The following is an 18372-nucleotide window of genomic DNA, read 5'->3' as shown; positions in this document are numbered from 1 at the left end:
ATTACATTGATATGATAAGTTAAACATTCATAATGTTTTAATACAAAAGAATTAGCTCCTACATTGGAGACTAATTATATACCTTCGTATAGGCACCAAAAGTTGGTCTTCCATCATATGAAGCCACATAATAAGTTCTTGGCAAAATAAGAAAGTTTAAAGACTATCTTTAATGTGCCTAACAAACTTCCTAAGTAGTTAGCAAAAAAAATAATGGCCAAACCCTTCATTCCATTCTTTTTCTTTGCTCGTCCATCTTCTACTTGGCTCCATCACCTACATACAATTGCATAAGTGATTAGCATTTTATATCAATTATAAAGATTAGAAGATCTAATAATTAGAATTGAAGATAAGAACAAAAACCATACCTTGTGGCTTGTCCTTCAGAGATGCAAGGTATAACCTGCAATTCCTCTTCCAATGCCCGTCTTTTCCACAGTGGTGGCAGGTCCCCTTGGGCTCTTTCGCCTTCTTTTTCTTCACTCCTCCTTGGGCCTTAGGAGTGGGTGACTTCTCCTTTCCTTTGCTTTTGCCTTTCGGCTTGGCTTGGAAGAGGATGGCTTGTTGTAGGCTACTGCAGCAGTCCCTACAACGTTCTCTTTCTTCATAGTCTTCTCAGTGGTTACTAACATGTTTAGTAACTCAGAGAGAGTGTTATCCATCTTGTTCATGTTGTAGTTCATAATGAACTGCGATAATGAATCAAAAAGAGAAGCCAAGATGAAGTCCTGGGCCAATTCCCCGTCAAGTGGAGTCCCTAGGTTCTCCAATTGCTCAATGAGTCCAATCATCTTCAGTACATGTTGATGCACTAGGGCTCCCTTGACCATTTTGGTCTTCACAAGTTCACTGACAGTACTGAGTATGATAGAGGATGCACTGTCCATACCCTCATGCTGTCTCTGCAGCTCCTCATTCATGGAAGCCAACAGATAGCACTTGGTTTGTGTATCATCCTCAACGTGCTTGTCATACTTAGCACGTTCATCCTCAGTGGCCTCAGGGCCAAAAGGTATGTGAGGTGGAGCCTTGTCTAGTACGTAAACAATTTTCTCCAAGGTTAGGAGAATCTTGACATTACGATACCAAGATGGGAAATTGTGCCCCTCAAGGCAATGCTTGTCGAGTATCTTTGCAAGTGTGCTTCCAACCATATCTAAATACATAACAATAAAATAAATTAGTTTGATTGTTGATTAAGTCAAACGATTCGGGTCTTTAAACCGAATGACACCACCCACTATTTTTGGCAAATTCCATATCCCTCAAGATGGAATCTGGGAGATTTCAATGAAAGCTCCTAGTGGGTTATGGGAGGTTCACTATTACCAAGCCCACCTCATAATGATACGATGACGGCTAGCAAAAATAATAATGAGAGGGTAGAACTACCCATTCACAACAACCTCTTGTGATTATCCATCTGGTTGGCCTCTAGAGAACAATGCTTCACAATGATATGATGTTGGCACCATTTCTCTTAGTTAAGTTTTGACCCACCATGCCGGTTTAGATAAGGGTCCAAGTATGACCTCACGATGATACGATGTCGGCTATACTCGTTGCCTACCTTCACCACATCAAATGTTTGAAATAGACTCCTCCTGAGTATAAGCACATACTTTGAACTCCCCCATGATAGGGTGAAGGTGGTGTATGAGTCATAAACAATTGGAGCCTACCATGGTGGAAGGCCACGAAGAAGTGTTCAAAAGCACCTCTCCGCTTTCAACTTAATATTGGATGTTGGTTGAGGGATTTTAAGGTCTCATCATTTTATTTATTTAATCACATTATAATAAATTGTGTCCTATTACAACTACTAGTCCAAAGTAAATGAAATTAGTAGCATATGACATCTCCACTATTCGTTTTTGCAAAACAAATCAATGTCAAAACAATTTTTCAAAATATTGGAGATATATATCACTACTAATTGTGTTCATTTTAGTTTTGTAGCGTATGATACTCCCACTATTTGTTTTGAGAAAATCAAATCAATATCAAAAACGAATTTTTCAAATTTTGGAAGTAACTACTACTACTAAGGTTTTTGCATTCCTTTAAATTTGGACTTTATAGTTATCTTAGGCTCTTTGGATGACTATGGACTTATTAGGTTGATTCAACAACGAGCCAACATTGTTGAATAAGATCTAGGGAAGAATGTTTCGTTTTAATTACGCGCTTTCAATCCAATTAAAACATTTTTTTCATTGAGCCATTAGAAACAAAAGACAATCATTCATTGCTAATTAGGGCGTTGGACCCAACAAATCTTTAATCTCATGAAAAAACCCCTTTTAATATGTCTCTTTACCAATAGTTAAAGAAACTCTAGTCTAGTACTAGAGGGAATCAACTAATTGAAAGAGATAAAGAAGTAATAAGAATTACAAACCGATTTGTACAAATTCCTACAAATTACATATACTAAGAGGGAGAGAAAGATTAATGTCTAACATGTTGAGGTCCAATTGAAATAGCAATTAAAACACATTCCCAAGGTTCAAACCATTTGAATTTAGCGGCCTTTCTCATAGCTCAATTATCGTTTAAGGCACAAGTCCATAGTCAACCATTTTACCAACTACTTAATCACATTAAATATTTAAATTGGAATGCAACATAATCAATTAGATTTAGTAAATATGGGCATAATTATATGATAAGTTTAAGCTACAAACAAAATTAAAATCATAATATTTTAATCTCATAAAGAGGTGGGGCCGAAATGCAATTATGAAAAGTTATGGGTCAAACTGTAAATACTAGAAAGTATAATCAACTTTTTAAATTACAAAATAACCCATAGAGGACCCATCAAATAGGGTGGCCGGTTATGTGATGGGGAAAGGGAGTGTGTCATACTTGTTCCCTTAATTTCAAAATAAAGCAAAAACCCTAGCTTTTCCTTGTCACCACTTGTGCAAGTTTGCTTAAAAGGTATGTGTAGTACAGTTTTCCAAGCAAACCGTGGTATGTGTAGGACAGTTTTTCAAACAAATCGTAGCATGTGTAGCTACATATGTTGTCCCATGTGACTGGAAAAGGTGTCGGCGTCCTTCTAGGTTTCCTCCAGCCCAAAATTGAAAGGAAAGTGGGCATGTATGTGTGCGGAGTTAAGAGCTCACAGCAGCCTGCGCCACGTGTTGACTAACCAAGCTCTCTCTTTCTCTCTCTTCTTCTCTCTCTCGCTCACGAGGTCGTTGACTGACGGAGAGCAAAGATGAGCTGCCCATACTCACCTCAGGTTCTACAGACCCTTGTTCCCATACTCGACTTGTTGCATAGCTGCCCCTACTCAGCTCAGGTTCTACAGAACCGTGATGGATGATGGTGACAGAAACGGGAAGGCTGACTCGGAAGAAGACGATGACGAAAATGATTGTTGTAGTGTTTCAGAAGAGGCCGAGTTTGACCAGCTCAACGACTCGCTGACCTCCATGAATGTGAATCAGAGTGAGAAGCTTCTGTATGCCGCCAAAATCAACGACAAGAAAACCCAAAGCTCACCAACAGCACTACATCACCTCTCTTTGTCGCTCTATCTCTCTCTCCGAGTCTCTCCCTCAGATCCCCTTCAAGCCTTCAAGCACACAATCAAATGGCTCGATCTGCACTAGACGAGACCTCACTATCAGGTACCTTGCATACTTGAACATAAAATGACTCGATAAAACCATCAGCTTTACGTCAGTCAAACCGATATAGGAAAGGACAAAAGAAAGTGAGCTAGCGGGAGGATCATTCTGGGAAAGAGTATAGGCTCTAGATGCTCGAATGGTCATTCTCTCATTCGGTTGAACTCATTTCCACACCTACAAAGAAGATAAGTGGTTGTCAGAAACTTTATATTTCTTTATGCTATTTCTCAATTATTCTATAAATGATGCCATCGGAAATGGTGAGTCTGAAGGGTTTAATCAACCACCCACATGGATGGCTTTTGTCGACCCACCCACATGGAAAAGCTAGCTATGGGTGTGTTTGCTGTAAAGCAAGCATGCAAAATCTGCAAAGGAGCATGCTTTGAAAAAGTGTACCAGAAGATGATTGGTGAGACTTTCATCATCACAGCCTCAGCTTCATCATCACAGCCTCAGCCTGATAATAATGGAGAAATGGCTTTTCTATAAAAAGCCAAGGGAAAAGCCACAAGCAAAAAAAAAAAAAAAAAAAAGGTGTCGACCACCAAAGAAGATGCCCACACTTTCATCATGCATGTTCCTATTTTCTGAGAAAGCTACGGGAAGAACTAAGAGGAAGATAAAGGTTTCCTTACTTTAAAGTGATGTAATTTATTTTTCTTATCTTTCGGAGACATCTGTATAAACCCCATCAGAGGGTAAAAAAAAAAAAAAAAAAAAAAAGGCCAAAGCCTAAAATAAATAGGCTAGAATGTTGTGTAGAGGGCGAAGTCCCATAAGCCCAAAATAGCTCTAACCAGGCGATCAAAAGTATGCCCAGTACTCCACAATTATTCAGCAACCTGCCGCTATTACCACCAACCAGGTGATCAAAAGTACGCCCAATACTCCAAAATTATTCGGCAACCCGCTGCCATTACCACCAACCAGGTGATGAAATGTACAACCCGTACTCTAATATCATTTGGCAACTAGCCATTCATGCCACCACCCAGGTGATGAAATGTACAACTCGTACTCTAATTTGGCAACTAGCCATTCATGCCACCAACCAGGTGATGAAATGTACAACCCATACTCTAATATCATTTGGCAACTAGCCATTCAAGCCACCAACTAGGTGATGAAATGTACAACCCGTACTCTAAATTGGCAACTAGCCATTCATGCCACAAACCAGGTGATAAAATGTACAACCCGTACTCTCCTTCATGCCATCAACCAGGTAATCAAAAGTACGTCCAGTACTCCAAATTATACATAAGCTTTACTCATGTCATTCATACATAAACATTCATGAGCATCACTCATGACAATCATACATAAACATTCATGACCATCATTCATGTCAACATTCATGAGCATCACTCATGTCAATCAACATAAACATTCATAAGCATCACTCATGTCAATCAGCTTCAAAAGTTTCGCTTACAAAGCTCTAGCTTCAAAAGCTTCATTTACAGAGCTCTAGCTTCAAAAGCTTCATTTACAAAAGCTCCAGGTTCAAAAGCTTCATTTACAGAGTTCTAGCTTCAAAAGCTTCACTTGCAAAGCTTCACCTACAAAGCTTCAGTGCAGGGTATACAAATACCGCCTCCAAACAACCGCCACTTCGGCCCATACATGGATTCAATTTGAAGTCTCCAGTTAACAGACTCTATTGATCGAAGACTTGGGGGACTACATTATGTATCATATATTGGGCCTCAACTGGGCCTCATGAAAAATACTTGGGGGACCTAGCCCATTATTCATGTACTGAGGAGCGAGCCCTTATTTTATAAAAAGGGACTCCCTCACCTTCATTAGAGAGCAACGCCGCCAGCTGAGCAACTGCCTCGCCGCGAGCACACTCCTAGCCCATCACTTATGTATTGAGGAGCGAGCCCTTATTCTATAAAAGGGACTCCCTCACCTTCATTAGAGAGCAACGCCGCCAGCTGAGAATCGCCTCACCGCGAGCATCACTCCTAGCCCATCACTTATGTATTGAGGAGCGAGCCCTTACTCTATAAAAGAGACTCCCTCACCTTCATTAGAGAGCAACGCCGCCAGTTGAGCAATCGCCTCACCGCGAGCATCACTCCTAACCCATCACTTATGTATTGAGGAGCGAGCCCTTATTCTATAAAAGGGACTCCCTCACCATTATTAGAGAGCATCGCTACCTACTGAGCAACCGCCTCGCCGCGAGCATCAACTCTAGCCCATTATTCATGTATTGAAGAGCGAGCCCTTATTTTATAAAAAGGACTTCCTCACCATCATTAGAGAGCATCACCGCCTACTGAGCAACCGCCTCGCCGCGAACATCAACTCTAGCCCATTATTCATTTATTGAGGAGTGAGCCCTTATTCTATAAAAGGGACTCCCTCATCTTCAACGCCACAAACCGAGCCAACCAAGGTAATATAAGCCACGAGTCGAGCAGCCTCACAGCATGTGCTACTTCTAGTTGAGCATCATTTCATATTGAGCACCACCTCATATCGAACATCAGTTCAAGACAACATCTAGTTACTTCGGCCCACACATGGACTAAATTTCAAGTCTCCAGCCAAAAGACTCTCTTGACTGAAGACTTGGGGACTACTGTTTATACCATATTTAGGGCCTCGTATTTAAATCTCATACAAATACTCGGGGGACTTAAATGTAATTATGTGATAAAGGAAGGGGCAAATATGTAATAAGTAAGGAGTTCTTATTCTATAAAAGGACCCCTCACCCTCACAATGAGGGGAGGCCAATTCCTAGGCCCTCTCACCCCCTCTCAAAGCTCTCACTCTCAGAGCTCTCTCTCCCTCAGATAAATACATAATCAGTGTGGACGTAGCCCAAACCTTGGGGTAAACCACGATGCATCTTGTGTTATTTATATTTCTTGCAGATTCAAGGTCGGATTTACGTTGTTCCAAGACCTCTGGTTTTGTGCATCAACACAAGCGATTGTTCATTGTATGCTTTAAGTATCTTAATACCCTTATTAAAGCGTTCCAATGATTATTTCCAGGAGTTGAATACCTGCTTAATCAGCTTATTGAATAAGTGAGATCAGGTTTTGTACAATTCATAATGTACATCAAGCAACCTATAATTTGTGTATACTCCAATTAAGATACGCTATCTTCTTCATTTTTAGTAAGTTTATGAATGGGATCAAATGGAGTTACTGCAAGTTTACAAGCATAATGTCCAAACCTTTTGAGAACCTTTTCAACATAATGTGATTGAGTGAGAACGTATCCATCTAAATTCCTTAGAATTCAAACTCCAAGAATCACATCAGCTATTCCTATATCTTTCATATCAAAACTAGAATTTAGCATTTTCTTTGTGGAGTTTATCACATCTTTGTTTGTTCCCAGTATAAGCATGTCATCAACATATAGACATACAATAACACAAACATTTTTTGTTTGCTTAACATAAATGCATTTATCACTTTCATTGATCACAAATCCATATGTGATCATATTATGATCGAATTTTTCATGTCATTGCTTAGGTGCTTGTTTAAGTCCATATAATGACTTAATCAATTTGCAAACATTCTTTTCTTGACCTTTGACAATGAAACCTTCAGGTTGTTCCATATATATTTCTTCGTCTAATTCACCATTTTGAAATGCAGTCTTGACATCCATTTGATGTATCTCAAGATTGTACGCAGATGCTATAGCCATTAATAACCTTATAGATGTTATTCTAGCTATGGGTGAATAAGTGTCAAAATAGTCAATTCCTTCTTTTTGTCGATACCCTTTGGCAACTAGACGAGCTTTATACTTGTCTATGGTACCAACTAGTCTCAATTTCCTCTTAAAAATCCATTTGTGTCCTATTGCTTTATTTCCAAGAGGCAAATTAACCAATTCCCATGTATTATTTTGCATGATGGATTCTATTTCACTTTGAATAGCTTCTTTCCAATAAGGCGCTTCAGATGATTCTAATGCAACATTATAAGTTTGAGGCTCTTCTTCGGTTACAAAAGTGAGGAAATCAGGACCAAAATCCTTTGCAATTTTTGCTCTTTTACTCTTCCGTGGTTCCAAATCTTGGCTTTGAACTCTAGAAGCTGAGGCGTGATTTTCGTCATCATTTGTTGTAGTACCATCATGTACTCTTTTGTTCAAAACATATGACCTATCTTTATAAGGAAAAATTTCCTCAAAGAACTCAACTTCTGCAGATAAGTATTGTATTTACATGAATATTGGCAATTTCAGATTTATGAACCAAAAATCTATATGCCGAACTATTATTGGCATCACCAATAAATATACAATCTACTGTTTTTTGTCCAAGTTTTTGTCTCTTTGGAAGAGGCACTTGAATTTTCGCAAGACAACCCCACACTTTCAAGGTTTTGTATGTAGGTAACCTACCTTTCCAGATTTCATAAGGAGATTGATTAGTCTTCTTATGTGGAATTCGATTCAAAATTGTGTTTGCAGCAAGGAATGCCTCACCCCATAAATTATGTGGTGCACCAGAACTATTCAACATGGAATTAATCATATCCTTCAATGTACGATTTTTTCGTTCAGCCACTCCATTTTGTTGAGGAGTATATGGTGCTGTCGTTTGATGTATTATTCCATGTGTTGAAGAAAAATCTACAAAGTCATTAGATTCGTATTCACCACCTCTATCCGATCTTAAGACTTTTATTCTCTTGTCTAGTTGATTTTTGGCTTCGGCTTTAAATGTCTTAAACATGTCTAAAGCTTCATCTTTACTATGAATCAAATAGACATAACAGTACTTGCTGCAATCATCAATGAAAGAAATATAGTAGTTATTTCCTCCACAAGTTGGTGTAGATTTGAAATCACAAAGATCACTATGGATTAAACCAAGTATTTCGTTGGATTTTTCCACTTATTTATATGAGTGTCTTGCATATTTAGATTATGTGCATATCTCACATTTAGATACTTTGTTCATGCAACATTTGGGCAATAGGCCTAAGTTAACCATTCTTTGAAGAGAATGAAAATTAACATGACCTAATCTTGCATGCCATAATGTAGATGACTCGATCAAGTAAGCAAAAGAAGCACTAGGCTTGTTATTCTTATTAATAGCATTAGTAGAAAGTACATTAAGTTTGAAGAGCCCATCAGCCAGGTAGCCCTTTCCCACAAACTCCCCACCCCTGGTGATTACAAACTTATTAGTTTCAAACACTATTTTGAAACTTTTGTTACTCAGAAGCAATCCAGAAATTAGGTTCTTGCGAATATCAAGAACATGCATAACATTGGTGAGTGAAAGCTCTTTTCCAAAAGTGAGTTTGAGCGTCACTTTTCCCTTCCCTGCAACGGCAGATGCAGTTGCATTTCCCATGTACAGATTTTCTCCACCATCAACAGATTGGTAAGTAACAAATAAATTTCGATCAGCACACACATGCCTTGTTGCTCCTGTATCAACCCACTAATCATTGGAGTTAGTCAATAAATTGACTTCAGATACAACTGCAACAAACTTGTCTTCTGTAACATTTTCTTGATTGGAATTCTCAGAATTCTGATCCTTCTTGTGGTGGCAATCCTTTGCCCTATGACCTATCTTTCCACAAACCCAGCAACCTCCTTCGATTTTCTTGAAGGTTTTCCCTTTCACAGCCGTGAGTGCTTTCTTTGCAATTGATAGGAGCATATTTATGCGACTTAATTGGCTTGTTCTTGTGCGTTTACGTTGTGTTTCTTTAGTTATTTTAGTGTTTAAAGCCATTTTCTTTTGTTTGTAGGTCTTAATAACAACCTTGGCAAGAAAAGTGCATTTTGGTGCATGTTGGATCAATATTGGGCTCAAATGGATTGCATGCATGAGGATGGACGTTTTGGGCATATGTGTGTGCAAGTGTGTGTGTGTAATTGCAAGGATAAATAATGACAACTCATACACATGCAAAGAAGCCCACATGCAAAGTGAAAGACTCTAAGTACAAAGTATGCAAGAAGATGCATTTTGGAGGCCTTTGGAGCATGTTTCGGGCTTGGAATGGATAGCAAATGCATGGGCCAAGTGGATGGACGAATTTGAGAACTAAAGAGGCCAAGAATATGAAGAATTATGGTCCAAAAGATGAAGAAAACAGCCCAAAAATCTGTCACCCCAACTTGCATTCCTTGCCATGCAAACCACATAGAATTCCCTTTGGATTCCATGCCATGCTTGATCACTCTTGTCCCCTACATAATTTCTGATTTCATGCTTTAATTCATTTAATTATTTCACTCAATTGCTTGATACCTCTTGTTCCCTTCACCCATTAGATTTTAGACAACCTTTACATCCATTACATGCACCAATTGATGCTCCATCATTCACATTTGGAATCCAATGCCATGTGCAACACATGTTGTTGCACCTTTGACCCATTTGTTGACACATTTCACCTCCCTTTCCATCTCTATGCAATGTACACAATCATTCATGCTCCCTAGCTACAACACCACTCCATTTTACCCTTCACACTTTGCATCATTACTTCATTTTCACCCTTGGACCATTGCACACCACACACACAAATTGCCATGCATTTCATCCTTAACCTAACCTTATTTTCTAAGGTTTTTGGGGCCTATAAATACATGTTTACACCCCTTGGCCAAAGAACAATCCCCCATATTCATCATTTTATCACAGAAATTCGTCCTTACACACCCTAGGAAGCAAAACACCCCAAAAACACCATTCTAGTGCCTAGAAAACATAACAACCACTCCACCTTCTTCCACCCTCTTTGCCTAGTTTTCCACCACCTTCCAACCATCAAACACTCTTCCACACTCACCCTAAACCCCTCCATATCATTCCCCATCCATTCTACACCATAAATCCACCCAAAAATCTGTCCACAAGCTTCATGCCGCAACAAGGAGGAAGGGAGATCCATTGATGCACTTGCTTTCCAAGTTGGAGCATTTTAGGTGTTTTCTTTCCTTTGATTTTAATGTCTAATTTTATGTATCTTTGTATTGCAAGAATGAGGAACTAAACCCCCTTAGTTGGGGGGTGATTTGAAACCATGTACATGCTTGCAATATGATTTGATTACATTCAGTTGTTATTTCATAAGTTGCGGATTCAATTCGTTCATCTACTTGATTGATAACTTATTTGTGTATGTTGATTGAGAGTGCACGCTTAGTTTTCATGCATGAATATGATGCTAGATTATGAGGGAGTTTCACCTAATAGTTACAATCTTATAATCACAAGTAGTGAAGGTCGCTTGAAAACGATCGCGTTGAATGAATTCTTGGCACTAGTTTCATGCTCATCATAGTAACGAATGCCTCGTCAACACTTATAGTTCTCATTGTGCTTCATGATTCTTGATTGTATCTTTATTGTGCTCATCACGTAAGGAACCTTTGAGGAATGCTTTGAATTGTTGTATGCGCTTTTCCATCCAATTCATTAACTTAAGGAGAACTTGAAGGTTAATTTAAGCGTATCTAATTAACTTGGGGTGTTGAGTTTCATAATTTATTGAAAGAACAACTGAAAATCATTTTGTTTGCAAGTGTGTCATGTGTGGAGAAGAACCTCCTAACTAGCCTTTTATCCATCCTTTTCATCCAAAAACGTTTTACAATCTGTTTTGTTTTAAAGTTTCTGTTTTGTTTTCAATTTTCGTCCAAAACAAATCCCCCTTTATTTTGAAGTCTTAGATTAGTTAGAAAGTGTTTTGATTTGTGTTTCTAAGTGTTTTTATTCAAGTTTTTATCCAACTTCGTCCAAGTTCTTGTTAGGTTCTCAAAACTGCCCAGAAAGTGGTTTTTAGGTAGTTTTGAGTCATTAGGTTGCTGTTTTGAGTTTTATGTTTGTTTAAGTATTTTAAAGTATAGTTTTGCATTCTTTGAGTCTAGTTAGTGTTTTAAATTTTATTTTTATGTTTTTAAGTCAGTTTTCAAGTGTTTAGCAATCCCTCCTAATCCCCGGCCTAGAACGATCCCTACTTACATACTTTACTACATTTGATAAAAAGAGGGTTTAATTTGTGTGCTTATATATTTCGCATCAAATTTTGGCGCCGTTGCCGGGGATTAGCAACTTTGCTAATCTCTTGGATTGTTTTCTTTCGAATTATTGTATTTTGTTTAAGTTTCTGTTTAAGTTGCTGATTTGTTTTGTTTTCTTTGTTTTTAGGTACTAGTTTATGACCCGTAGCTCACAACCTGTTCGTGAGCATATCTCCGACTTTGACGGTGATTTTGAGAGGACTTTGAGAAGGAAAAAGAAATTGCAAGAGTCTAATCCTCTTAGTCCCGAGCCTGAATTAGAAGAGCAAGGTATAGCCATGGACAACCGTACACTCAAGGAGCTTGCCGCCTCGGGTTTGGATAATGCCGCACCATTGTGTATCCAATATCCCATGGCTGCTCAAGGTAAAACCGAAGAGTTCGAGTTAAAGTCAAGTTTGCTCCACCACATTCCAAAGTTCCATGGGCTTTCCATGGAGGATCCGAACAAACATTTGAAGGAATTTGAAGTGGTGTGCTCAAGTATGACTCCGATTACCGTTGACGGAAGTATTTTAAAGATGAAGGCTTTTCCATTCTCTTTAATGGACAAAGCCAAGGATTGGTTATACGAGTTGGCTCCCGGTACAGTTACATCTTGGGAGAGTATGAAGAGGGCGTTTCTGGAGAAGTTTTTCCCAACTTCTCGTATCATTCTTCTTCGTAAAAAAATAAGTGGAATTCAGCAAAGCCAAGGTGAATCTTTTCCATCTTATTATGAACGATTTAAATCACTTGTTGCTTCTTGTCCACAGCATCAGATGAAGGAGGAGTTACTTCTTCAATACTTTTACGAAGGTCTTTTACCACTTGAACGGCAAATGTTGGATGCTTCCGCGGGAGGAGCTCTAGTGGATAAGACACCTAGGGATGCCAAAACTCTCATTGCGAATCGAGCACTCAATGCACAACAATATGAAGGTGTTGGGCAAAGAGACACCCCACGGCCACATCATGTCAATGAGGTAAGTTCTATTTCTGAGTTACAATCCCAAATGGCTAACCTTACGTCTATGTTATCGCAGTTGGTTGAAGGCCCCAAAACGCAAGGAACTACAATCTGTGGTGTATGCTCCATTCAAGGACACCAATCTGATCAATGCCCTCAATTAATTGAGAATGGAGGATGGGAATCGGCCAATGCTGTGGGTTATGGGAATCAAAACCAACCAAGGAATGATCCTTTCTCCAATACATACAACCCGGGATGGCGTGACCACCCCAATTTCAGATGGAGAGATGCACCACAATATGGCCAACAAAGTGGATTCCGACAACCCCCGGGTTTCTTTCCAAGGCCAATGGAACCACAACCACCTCCTCAGGCACAATCTTCCCAAACCAACCCAGGTACGTCTATGAATGATGATAAAACATATCAGTTACTAACCACCATGGCGCAGGGAATGCAGAACCAAGCAAAGGAGGTTAATGAGCTGAAGAAGCAAATGGGACAAATGGCCGAATTTTTGGGGCAATTCCGTGAAAATGGTAAGTTACCAAGCACTACGGTGGTCAATCCAAAGGGTGGCTTCGAATCTGCAAAGGCTATCACATTACGAAGTGGAAAAGAGGTGAGAAACAAGGAAGATGAGAAGATACAACTCAAGGAAGATGAGAACACCTACCCCACGGCAAGGGTACCATCACCCATGCCGCAGCCATCTAAGACATCCCATCCGTCCACCTCAGGTAAGAATGTTCCAAATGTTGTGATTTCGAACACTAATCTGCCCAATGTTCCTTTCCCTCGTAGATTTGCACAATCGAAGAAAGAAGAAAGCGAAAAGGACATTTTGGATACCTTTCGAAAAGTCCAAGTGAACATTCCTTTACTTGATGCTATTAAGCAAGTGCCCAGGTACGCAAAGTTTTTAAAAGAATTATGCACAACTAGGAAAAGAATTTCAAACAAAGAAGTTGTGAAGGTAAGTGAAAATGTATCTGCGGTTTTGCAACGGAAGTTACCTCCAAAGTGTAAGGATCCAGGGAGCTTTACTATCCCATGCGTAATTGGAAACACTAGATTTGAAAAATGCATGTTAGATTTAGGTGCTTCTATTAATGTTATGCCATATTCCATTTATGCATCAATGAACCTTGGTGAGTTAAAACAAGATGGCGTGATAATTCAATTGGCCGATCGTTCTAACGCTTATCCCAAGGGAGTCCTTGAGGATGTTTTAGTGCAGGTCAATCATCTTATCTTTCCTGCAGATTTTTATGTCTTAGAAATGGAGGATTCAAGCCATGCTCCATCATTGCCAATCTTGCTAGGCCGACCATTCATGAAAACAGCGAGAACAAAAATAGATGTGTTTATGGGAACATTAACCATGGAGTTTGATGGAGACATTATTCGTTTTAATCTTTCTGAAACCATTAAATATCCAATGGAGGACCATTCTTGTTTCGCTATTGACATTGTTGATTCTTTGGCACAGGTACATTTGGATCGAATGAACGACGATGCACTTGAAATAGCCTTAGTACACGGCATAGGAGCAAGAAACAAGTGTGGGGGAATCCAAGCAACCCACGGCATGGAATCTGACCATATTGCCGTGCCCCCTTGTGGTGAAGTGTTTGAAATGGTCGCGGCCCTCGAGTCATTGACATCACATTCTGGTAAGTCTTCACTCTCAATTTTAGATTCGGTTTTGGCTAACAAGTTACTTCCATCCATTGTGCAGCCACCTACACTTGAGTTGAAGCCATTACCTAGTCACTTGAAGTATGTTTTCTTGGGAGAAGATCAAACACTACCCGTCATCATATCTAGCTCACTCACGGCCCAAGAAGAAGACAAGTTGATAAGGGTGTTAAAGGAGCACAAATCTGCCATTGGATGGACCTTGGCGGATATCAAAGGCATTAGTCCCACCACGTGCATGCATCGCATCCTTTTGGAGGAGGGAGCTAAGCCATCTCGGGAGGCTCAACGTCGCCTTAATCCACCCATGTTGGAAGTAGTAAAGAAGGAGGTTATAAAATTGCTTGACTGTGGTGTTATATACCCTATTTCTGATAGTCGTTGGGTGTCTCCCGTGCAGGTTGTTCCAAAGAAGTCCGGGATCACGGTGGTGAAGAATGAAGAACAAGAGCTTGTACCCACTCGTGTGGTGACCGGTTGGCGTGTTTGTATTGATTACAGGAAGTTAAATGCCATGACAAGGAAAGATCACTTTCCGTTGCCATTCCTGGATCAAATGTTAGAAAGGTTAGCCGGTTATAAATTTTATTGCTTTCTTGATGGATATTCCGGATATAACCAAATTGTGATAGCTCCGGAGGACCAAGAAAAGACAACGTTCACGTGCCCCTTTGGCACCTTTGCATACAGGCGCATGCCATTTGGTTTGTGCAATGCCCCTGCGACATTTCAACGATGCATGGTGAGTATCTTTTCTGATTATGTGGAGAAAATTATTGAGATATTCATGGATGATTTCAGCGTGTTTGGTAATTCATTCGATCATTGCTTGAGTAATCTGACCTTAATTTTGAAACGTTGTGTTGAAACGAATCTTGTGCTTAATTGGGAAAAATGTCACTTCATGGTTAAGCAAGGTATTGTTCTAGGACATATTATTTCTGAAGAAGGCATTGAAGTGGATAAATCTAAGGTAGACCTTGTTCGTCACTTACCCTCTCCAACTTCGGTTAGAGAGGTTCGTTCGTTTCTTGGTCACGCAGGTTTTTATAGGCGTTTCATAAAGGATTTCTCCAAGATTTCACAACCACTATGCCGATTGCTTCAAAAAGAGGTGGCTTTCGAGTTTGATGATGCATGCTCCATGGCATTCAAGCAATTAAAAGAAGCTCTTACTTCGGCTCCCATTATCACACCTCCAGATTGGAGCCTTCCATTTGAGTTGATGTGCGATGCTTCGGATTATGCGATTGGTGCTGTTTTGGGGCAACGAAAGAACAAACAACCTCATGTTATTTATTATGCCTCTAGGACACTAAATGATGCTCAATTAAATTACTCCACCACTGAAAAAGAATTACTTGCTGTGGTATTTGCATTAGATAAGTTCCGATCATACTTACTTGGTACTAAAGTTATTATTTTTACTGATCATGCAGCTCTCAAGTATTTACTCACAAAAAAGGAGGCCAAGCCTAGACTAATTCGATGGATGTTGCTTCTACAAGAGTTTGACATTGAGATTCGGGATAAGAAGGGCGTGGAGAATGTGGTGGCTGACCACCTAAGTCGAATGGTGCATGAGGAAGCATCGCCAATTTCTGAAACCTTCCCCGATGAGCAACTAATGTCTATCCAGGTAAGTGAGCCTTGGTACGCGGATTTGGTGAATTATTTGGTGACTAAACAAGTTCCTAGCACCCTAAACAAATTCCAACGTGATAAACTTAAAAAGGATGCTAGATTTTATGTTTGGGATGACCCATACTTGTGGAAATATTGTTCAGATCAGGTTATAAGAAGATGTGTGCATGAATCAGATTTTCACTCAATTTTAAGTTTTTGTCACACATATGCATGTGGGGGTCACTTTGGCACCCAAAGGACAGCTTTTAAGGTTCTTGAATGTGGTTTTTATTGGCCTACTTTGTTTAAAGATGCTAGAACCTTCTGTTTAACATGTGATCGCTGCCAAAGGACAGGTAATATTAGCCAAAAAGATCAAATGCCGCAGGTACCCATCTTTGTTGTTGAAATCTTTGATGTTTGGGGTATCGATTTTATGGGTCCTTTTCCTTCATCTTTTGGTTTCACCTACATATTACTTGCCGTTGATTATGTTTCAAAATGGGTGGAAGCGAAAGCCACTCGAACTAACGATTCTAAAGTTGTGGCAGATTTTGTGAAAACTAATATCTTTTCTAGATTTGGGATGCCTAGGGTGCTAATCAGTGATGGAGGGTCTCATTTTTGCAACCGTACCATTGGGGCATTACTCAAGAAGTATCATGTGACACATAAGGTTTCCACACCTTACCACCCCCAAACCAATGGCCAAGCCGAGGTATCTAATCGTGAGATCAAACAGATTTTGGAGAAGACCGTTGGGCCAAATAGAAAAGATTGGAGCTTACGGCTGGATGATGCACTATGGGCGTATCGAACGGCTTACAAGACCCCCATTGGTATGTCTCCTTTTCGACTTGTGTATGGCAAGCCTTGCCATCTTCCCGTGGAATTAGAACATAGAGCTCATTGGGCCATCAAGACCTTCAATTTGAATGTGGACCAAGCTGGAATTCATCGAAAGCTTCAATTGAGTGAACTTGATGAGATAAGGCATGAAGCTTATGAGAATGCTAGAATTTACAAAGAGAAGACCACGGCATTCCATGATAAGATGCTTCGAGGCAAGACTTTCGAAATTGGGCAGAAAGTGTTGTTGTTCAACTCCCGCCTTCGTCTATTCCCTGGTAAGTTACGTTCCAAATGGGTTGGCCCGTTTGTTGTTACTAATCTTTTTGTACATGGTGCAGTCCAAATTAAGAGCTTGAGAACCGGGCAAGAATTCAAGGTGAATGGACATCGCTTGAAGCCATACTACGAGAACTTTGTGGAGCATGTTGTGGAGGAGATCCCACTGCATGCCGTGGGTTCCAAGGAGAAGTGAAGGTGTTCATCGTCCGGCTGGAAGACGTTAAAGCAAGCGCTTTAAGGGAGGCAACCCATTTATTCTGTTTGATTGTCTATTTTATTACTTGTTTAATTATTTTTGGTTATGACTTTCTATTTTGAAACATTAACAAATATGCAAAGGATTTTAACATTAAACTTCGTGGAAATGAACAGCAAAGCTTCGCCGTACAATTCCAATCCAGTTCAAGTTCAAAGCTGTGGAAAGTCAACAAGATCAACTATCTCCAAAACCAGATTTGCGTTCTTAAACTCTACTCTGTCTGGTTTTTACTTTGCCATATTTGTCATGTTTATTTGTCGTTTGTTATTTGCTTGTTTTTGGTGTGAGTATATGCTTGAAACATTGAGGACAATGTTTGATTTAAGTGTGGGGGGAGTAACCATTGTTTTGCATGAAATTCGTAGAAATTTATCACCCATTACTTCTAGTGTTGTTCCTTGTTGTTTTAAGTATTTTTAAGCTGTTTTGGAGTGTTTCAGTGTGTTTTGACATAAAAATCCAAAAATTCATAAAAATTTGAAAAATTGTTTTTGAAAATCAAAAAAAAAAGAGTTGTTTTTGTGCGCTTATTTGTGTCTTAGGGTACCTTCCAACACAATGATGAGGATTCAGTTTGTAATTGCATGACTGTTAAAGAGAGTTATAAACATGGATGAAAGTTTGATTTACTCTTTATTTATGCGTGATTGTGGTTATAACTTATGAAATCACATGTAATCATAAAAGAAAAAAATTAGTTTTTTGTAACATGCTTGAAGGAAAGAACTCAAACTAACGCTACAACCTTGTGAGAATTGAGCCTAAATATTTATTTGGAGAGTTAAAATCTGTGCATTATTGTTTTCTAAAGTCGTTGCATGATCTCATTATTCTTTGCTTGGTTATTACTTAGAAGGCGTTTCATCATTTAGTTCCAAATGCTAGAACTCATGCCTATTTCATTCAAAGCATGCTATTGATTTGCATAACACATATTCAAGATGAAGTTGTGTAGTTACCACCACCAAAGCCAAACTGCCATGTATCCCATATCGTTATAT

General features: G+C 39.4%; 1 protein-coding gene across 1 annotated transcript; it reads left to right on the top strand.

Annotated features, from left to right (window-relative positions):
- The first annotated feature begins 12074 nt into the window (after positions 1 to 12074).
- On the top strand, positions 12075 to 17759 carry LOC126608425 (uncharacterized). Its single transcript, XM_050276297.1, has 3 exons — positions 12075 to 12398; positions 12501 to 15097; positions 15795 to 17759. Exons 1-3 carry the CDS (start codon positions 12137 to 12139, stop codon positions 15837 to 15839), a joined length of 2904 nt encoding a protein of 967 aa, XP_050132254.1. The 5' UTR covers positions 12075 to 12136; the 3' UTR covers positions 15840 to 17759.
- The last annotated feature ends 613 nt before the right edge of the window (positions 17760 to 18372 follow it).

This window comes from Malus sylvestris, chromosome 16 (assembly GCF_916048215.2).
Source record: "Malus sylvestris chromosome 16, drMalSylv7.2, whole genome shotgun sequence".
In the NCBI taxonomy this organism is placed as follows: domain Eukaryota; kingdom Viridiplantae; phylum Streptophyta; class Magnoliopsida; order Rosales; family Rosaceae; genus Malus; species Malus sylvestris.
The sequence above is the reverse complement of the archived record's forward strand: the minus strand, read 5'-3'. Positions and strand labels throughout refer to the sequence as shown.

Coding starts and splice junctions, on each gene's coding strand:
- LOC126608425 (XM_050276297.1), top strand. CDS start 12,137: ATGGAGGATCCGAACAAACATTTGAAGGAATTTGAAGTGGTGTGCTCA. Junction 12,399..12,500: donor TGGAATTCAGCAAAGCCAAG/GTGAATCTTTTC, acceptor ACTTTTACGAAG/GTCTTTTACCACTTGAACGG. Junction 15,098..15,794: donor CGACATTTCAACGATGCATG/GTGAGTATCTTT, acceptor CTGATCATGCAG/CTCTCAAGTATTTACTCACA.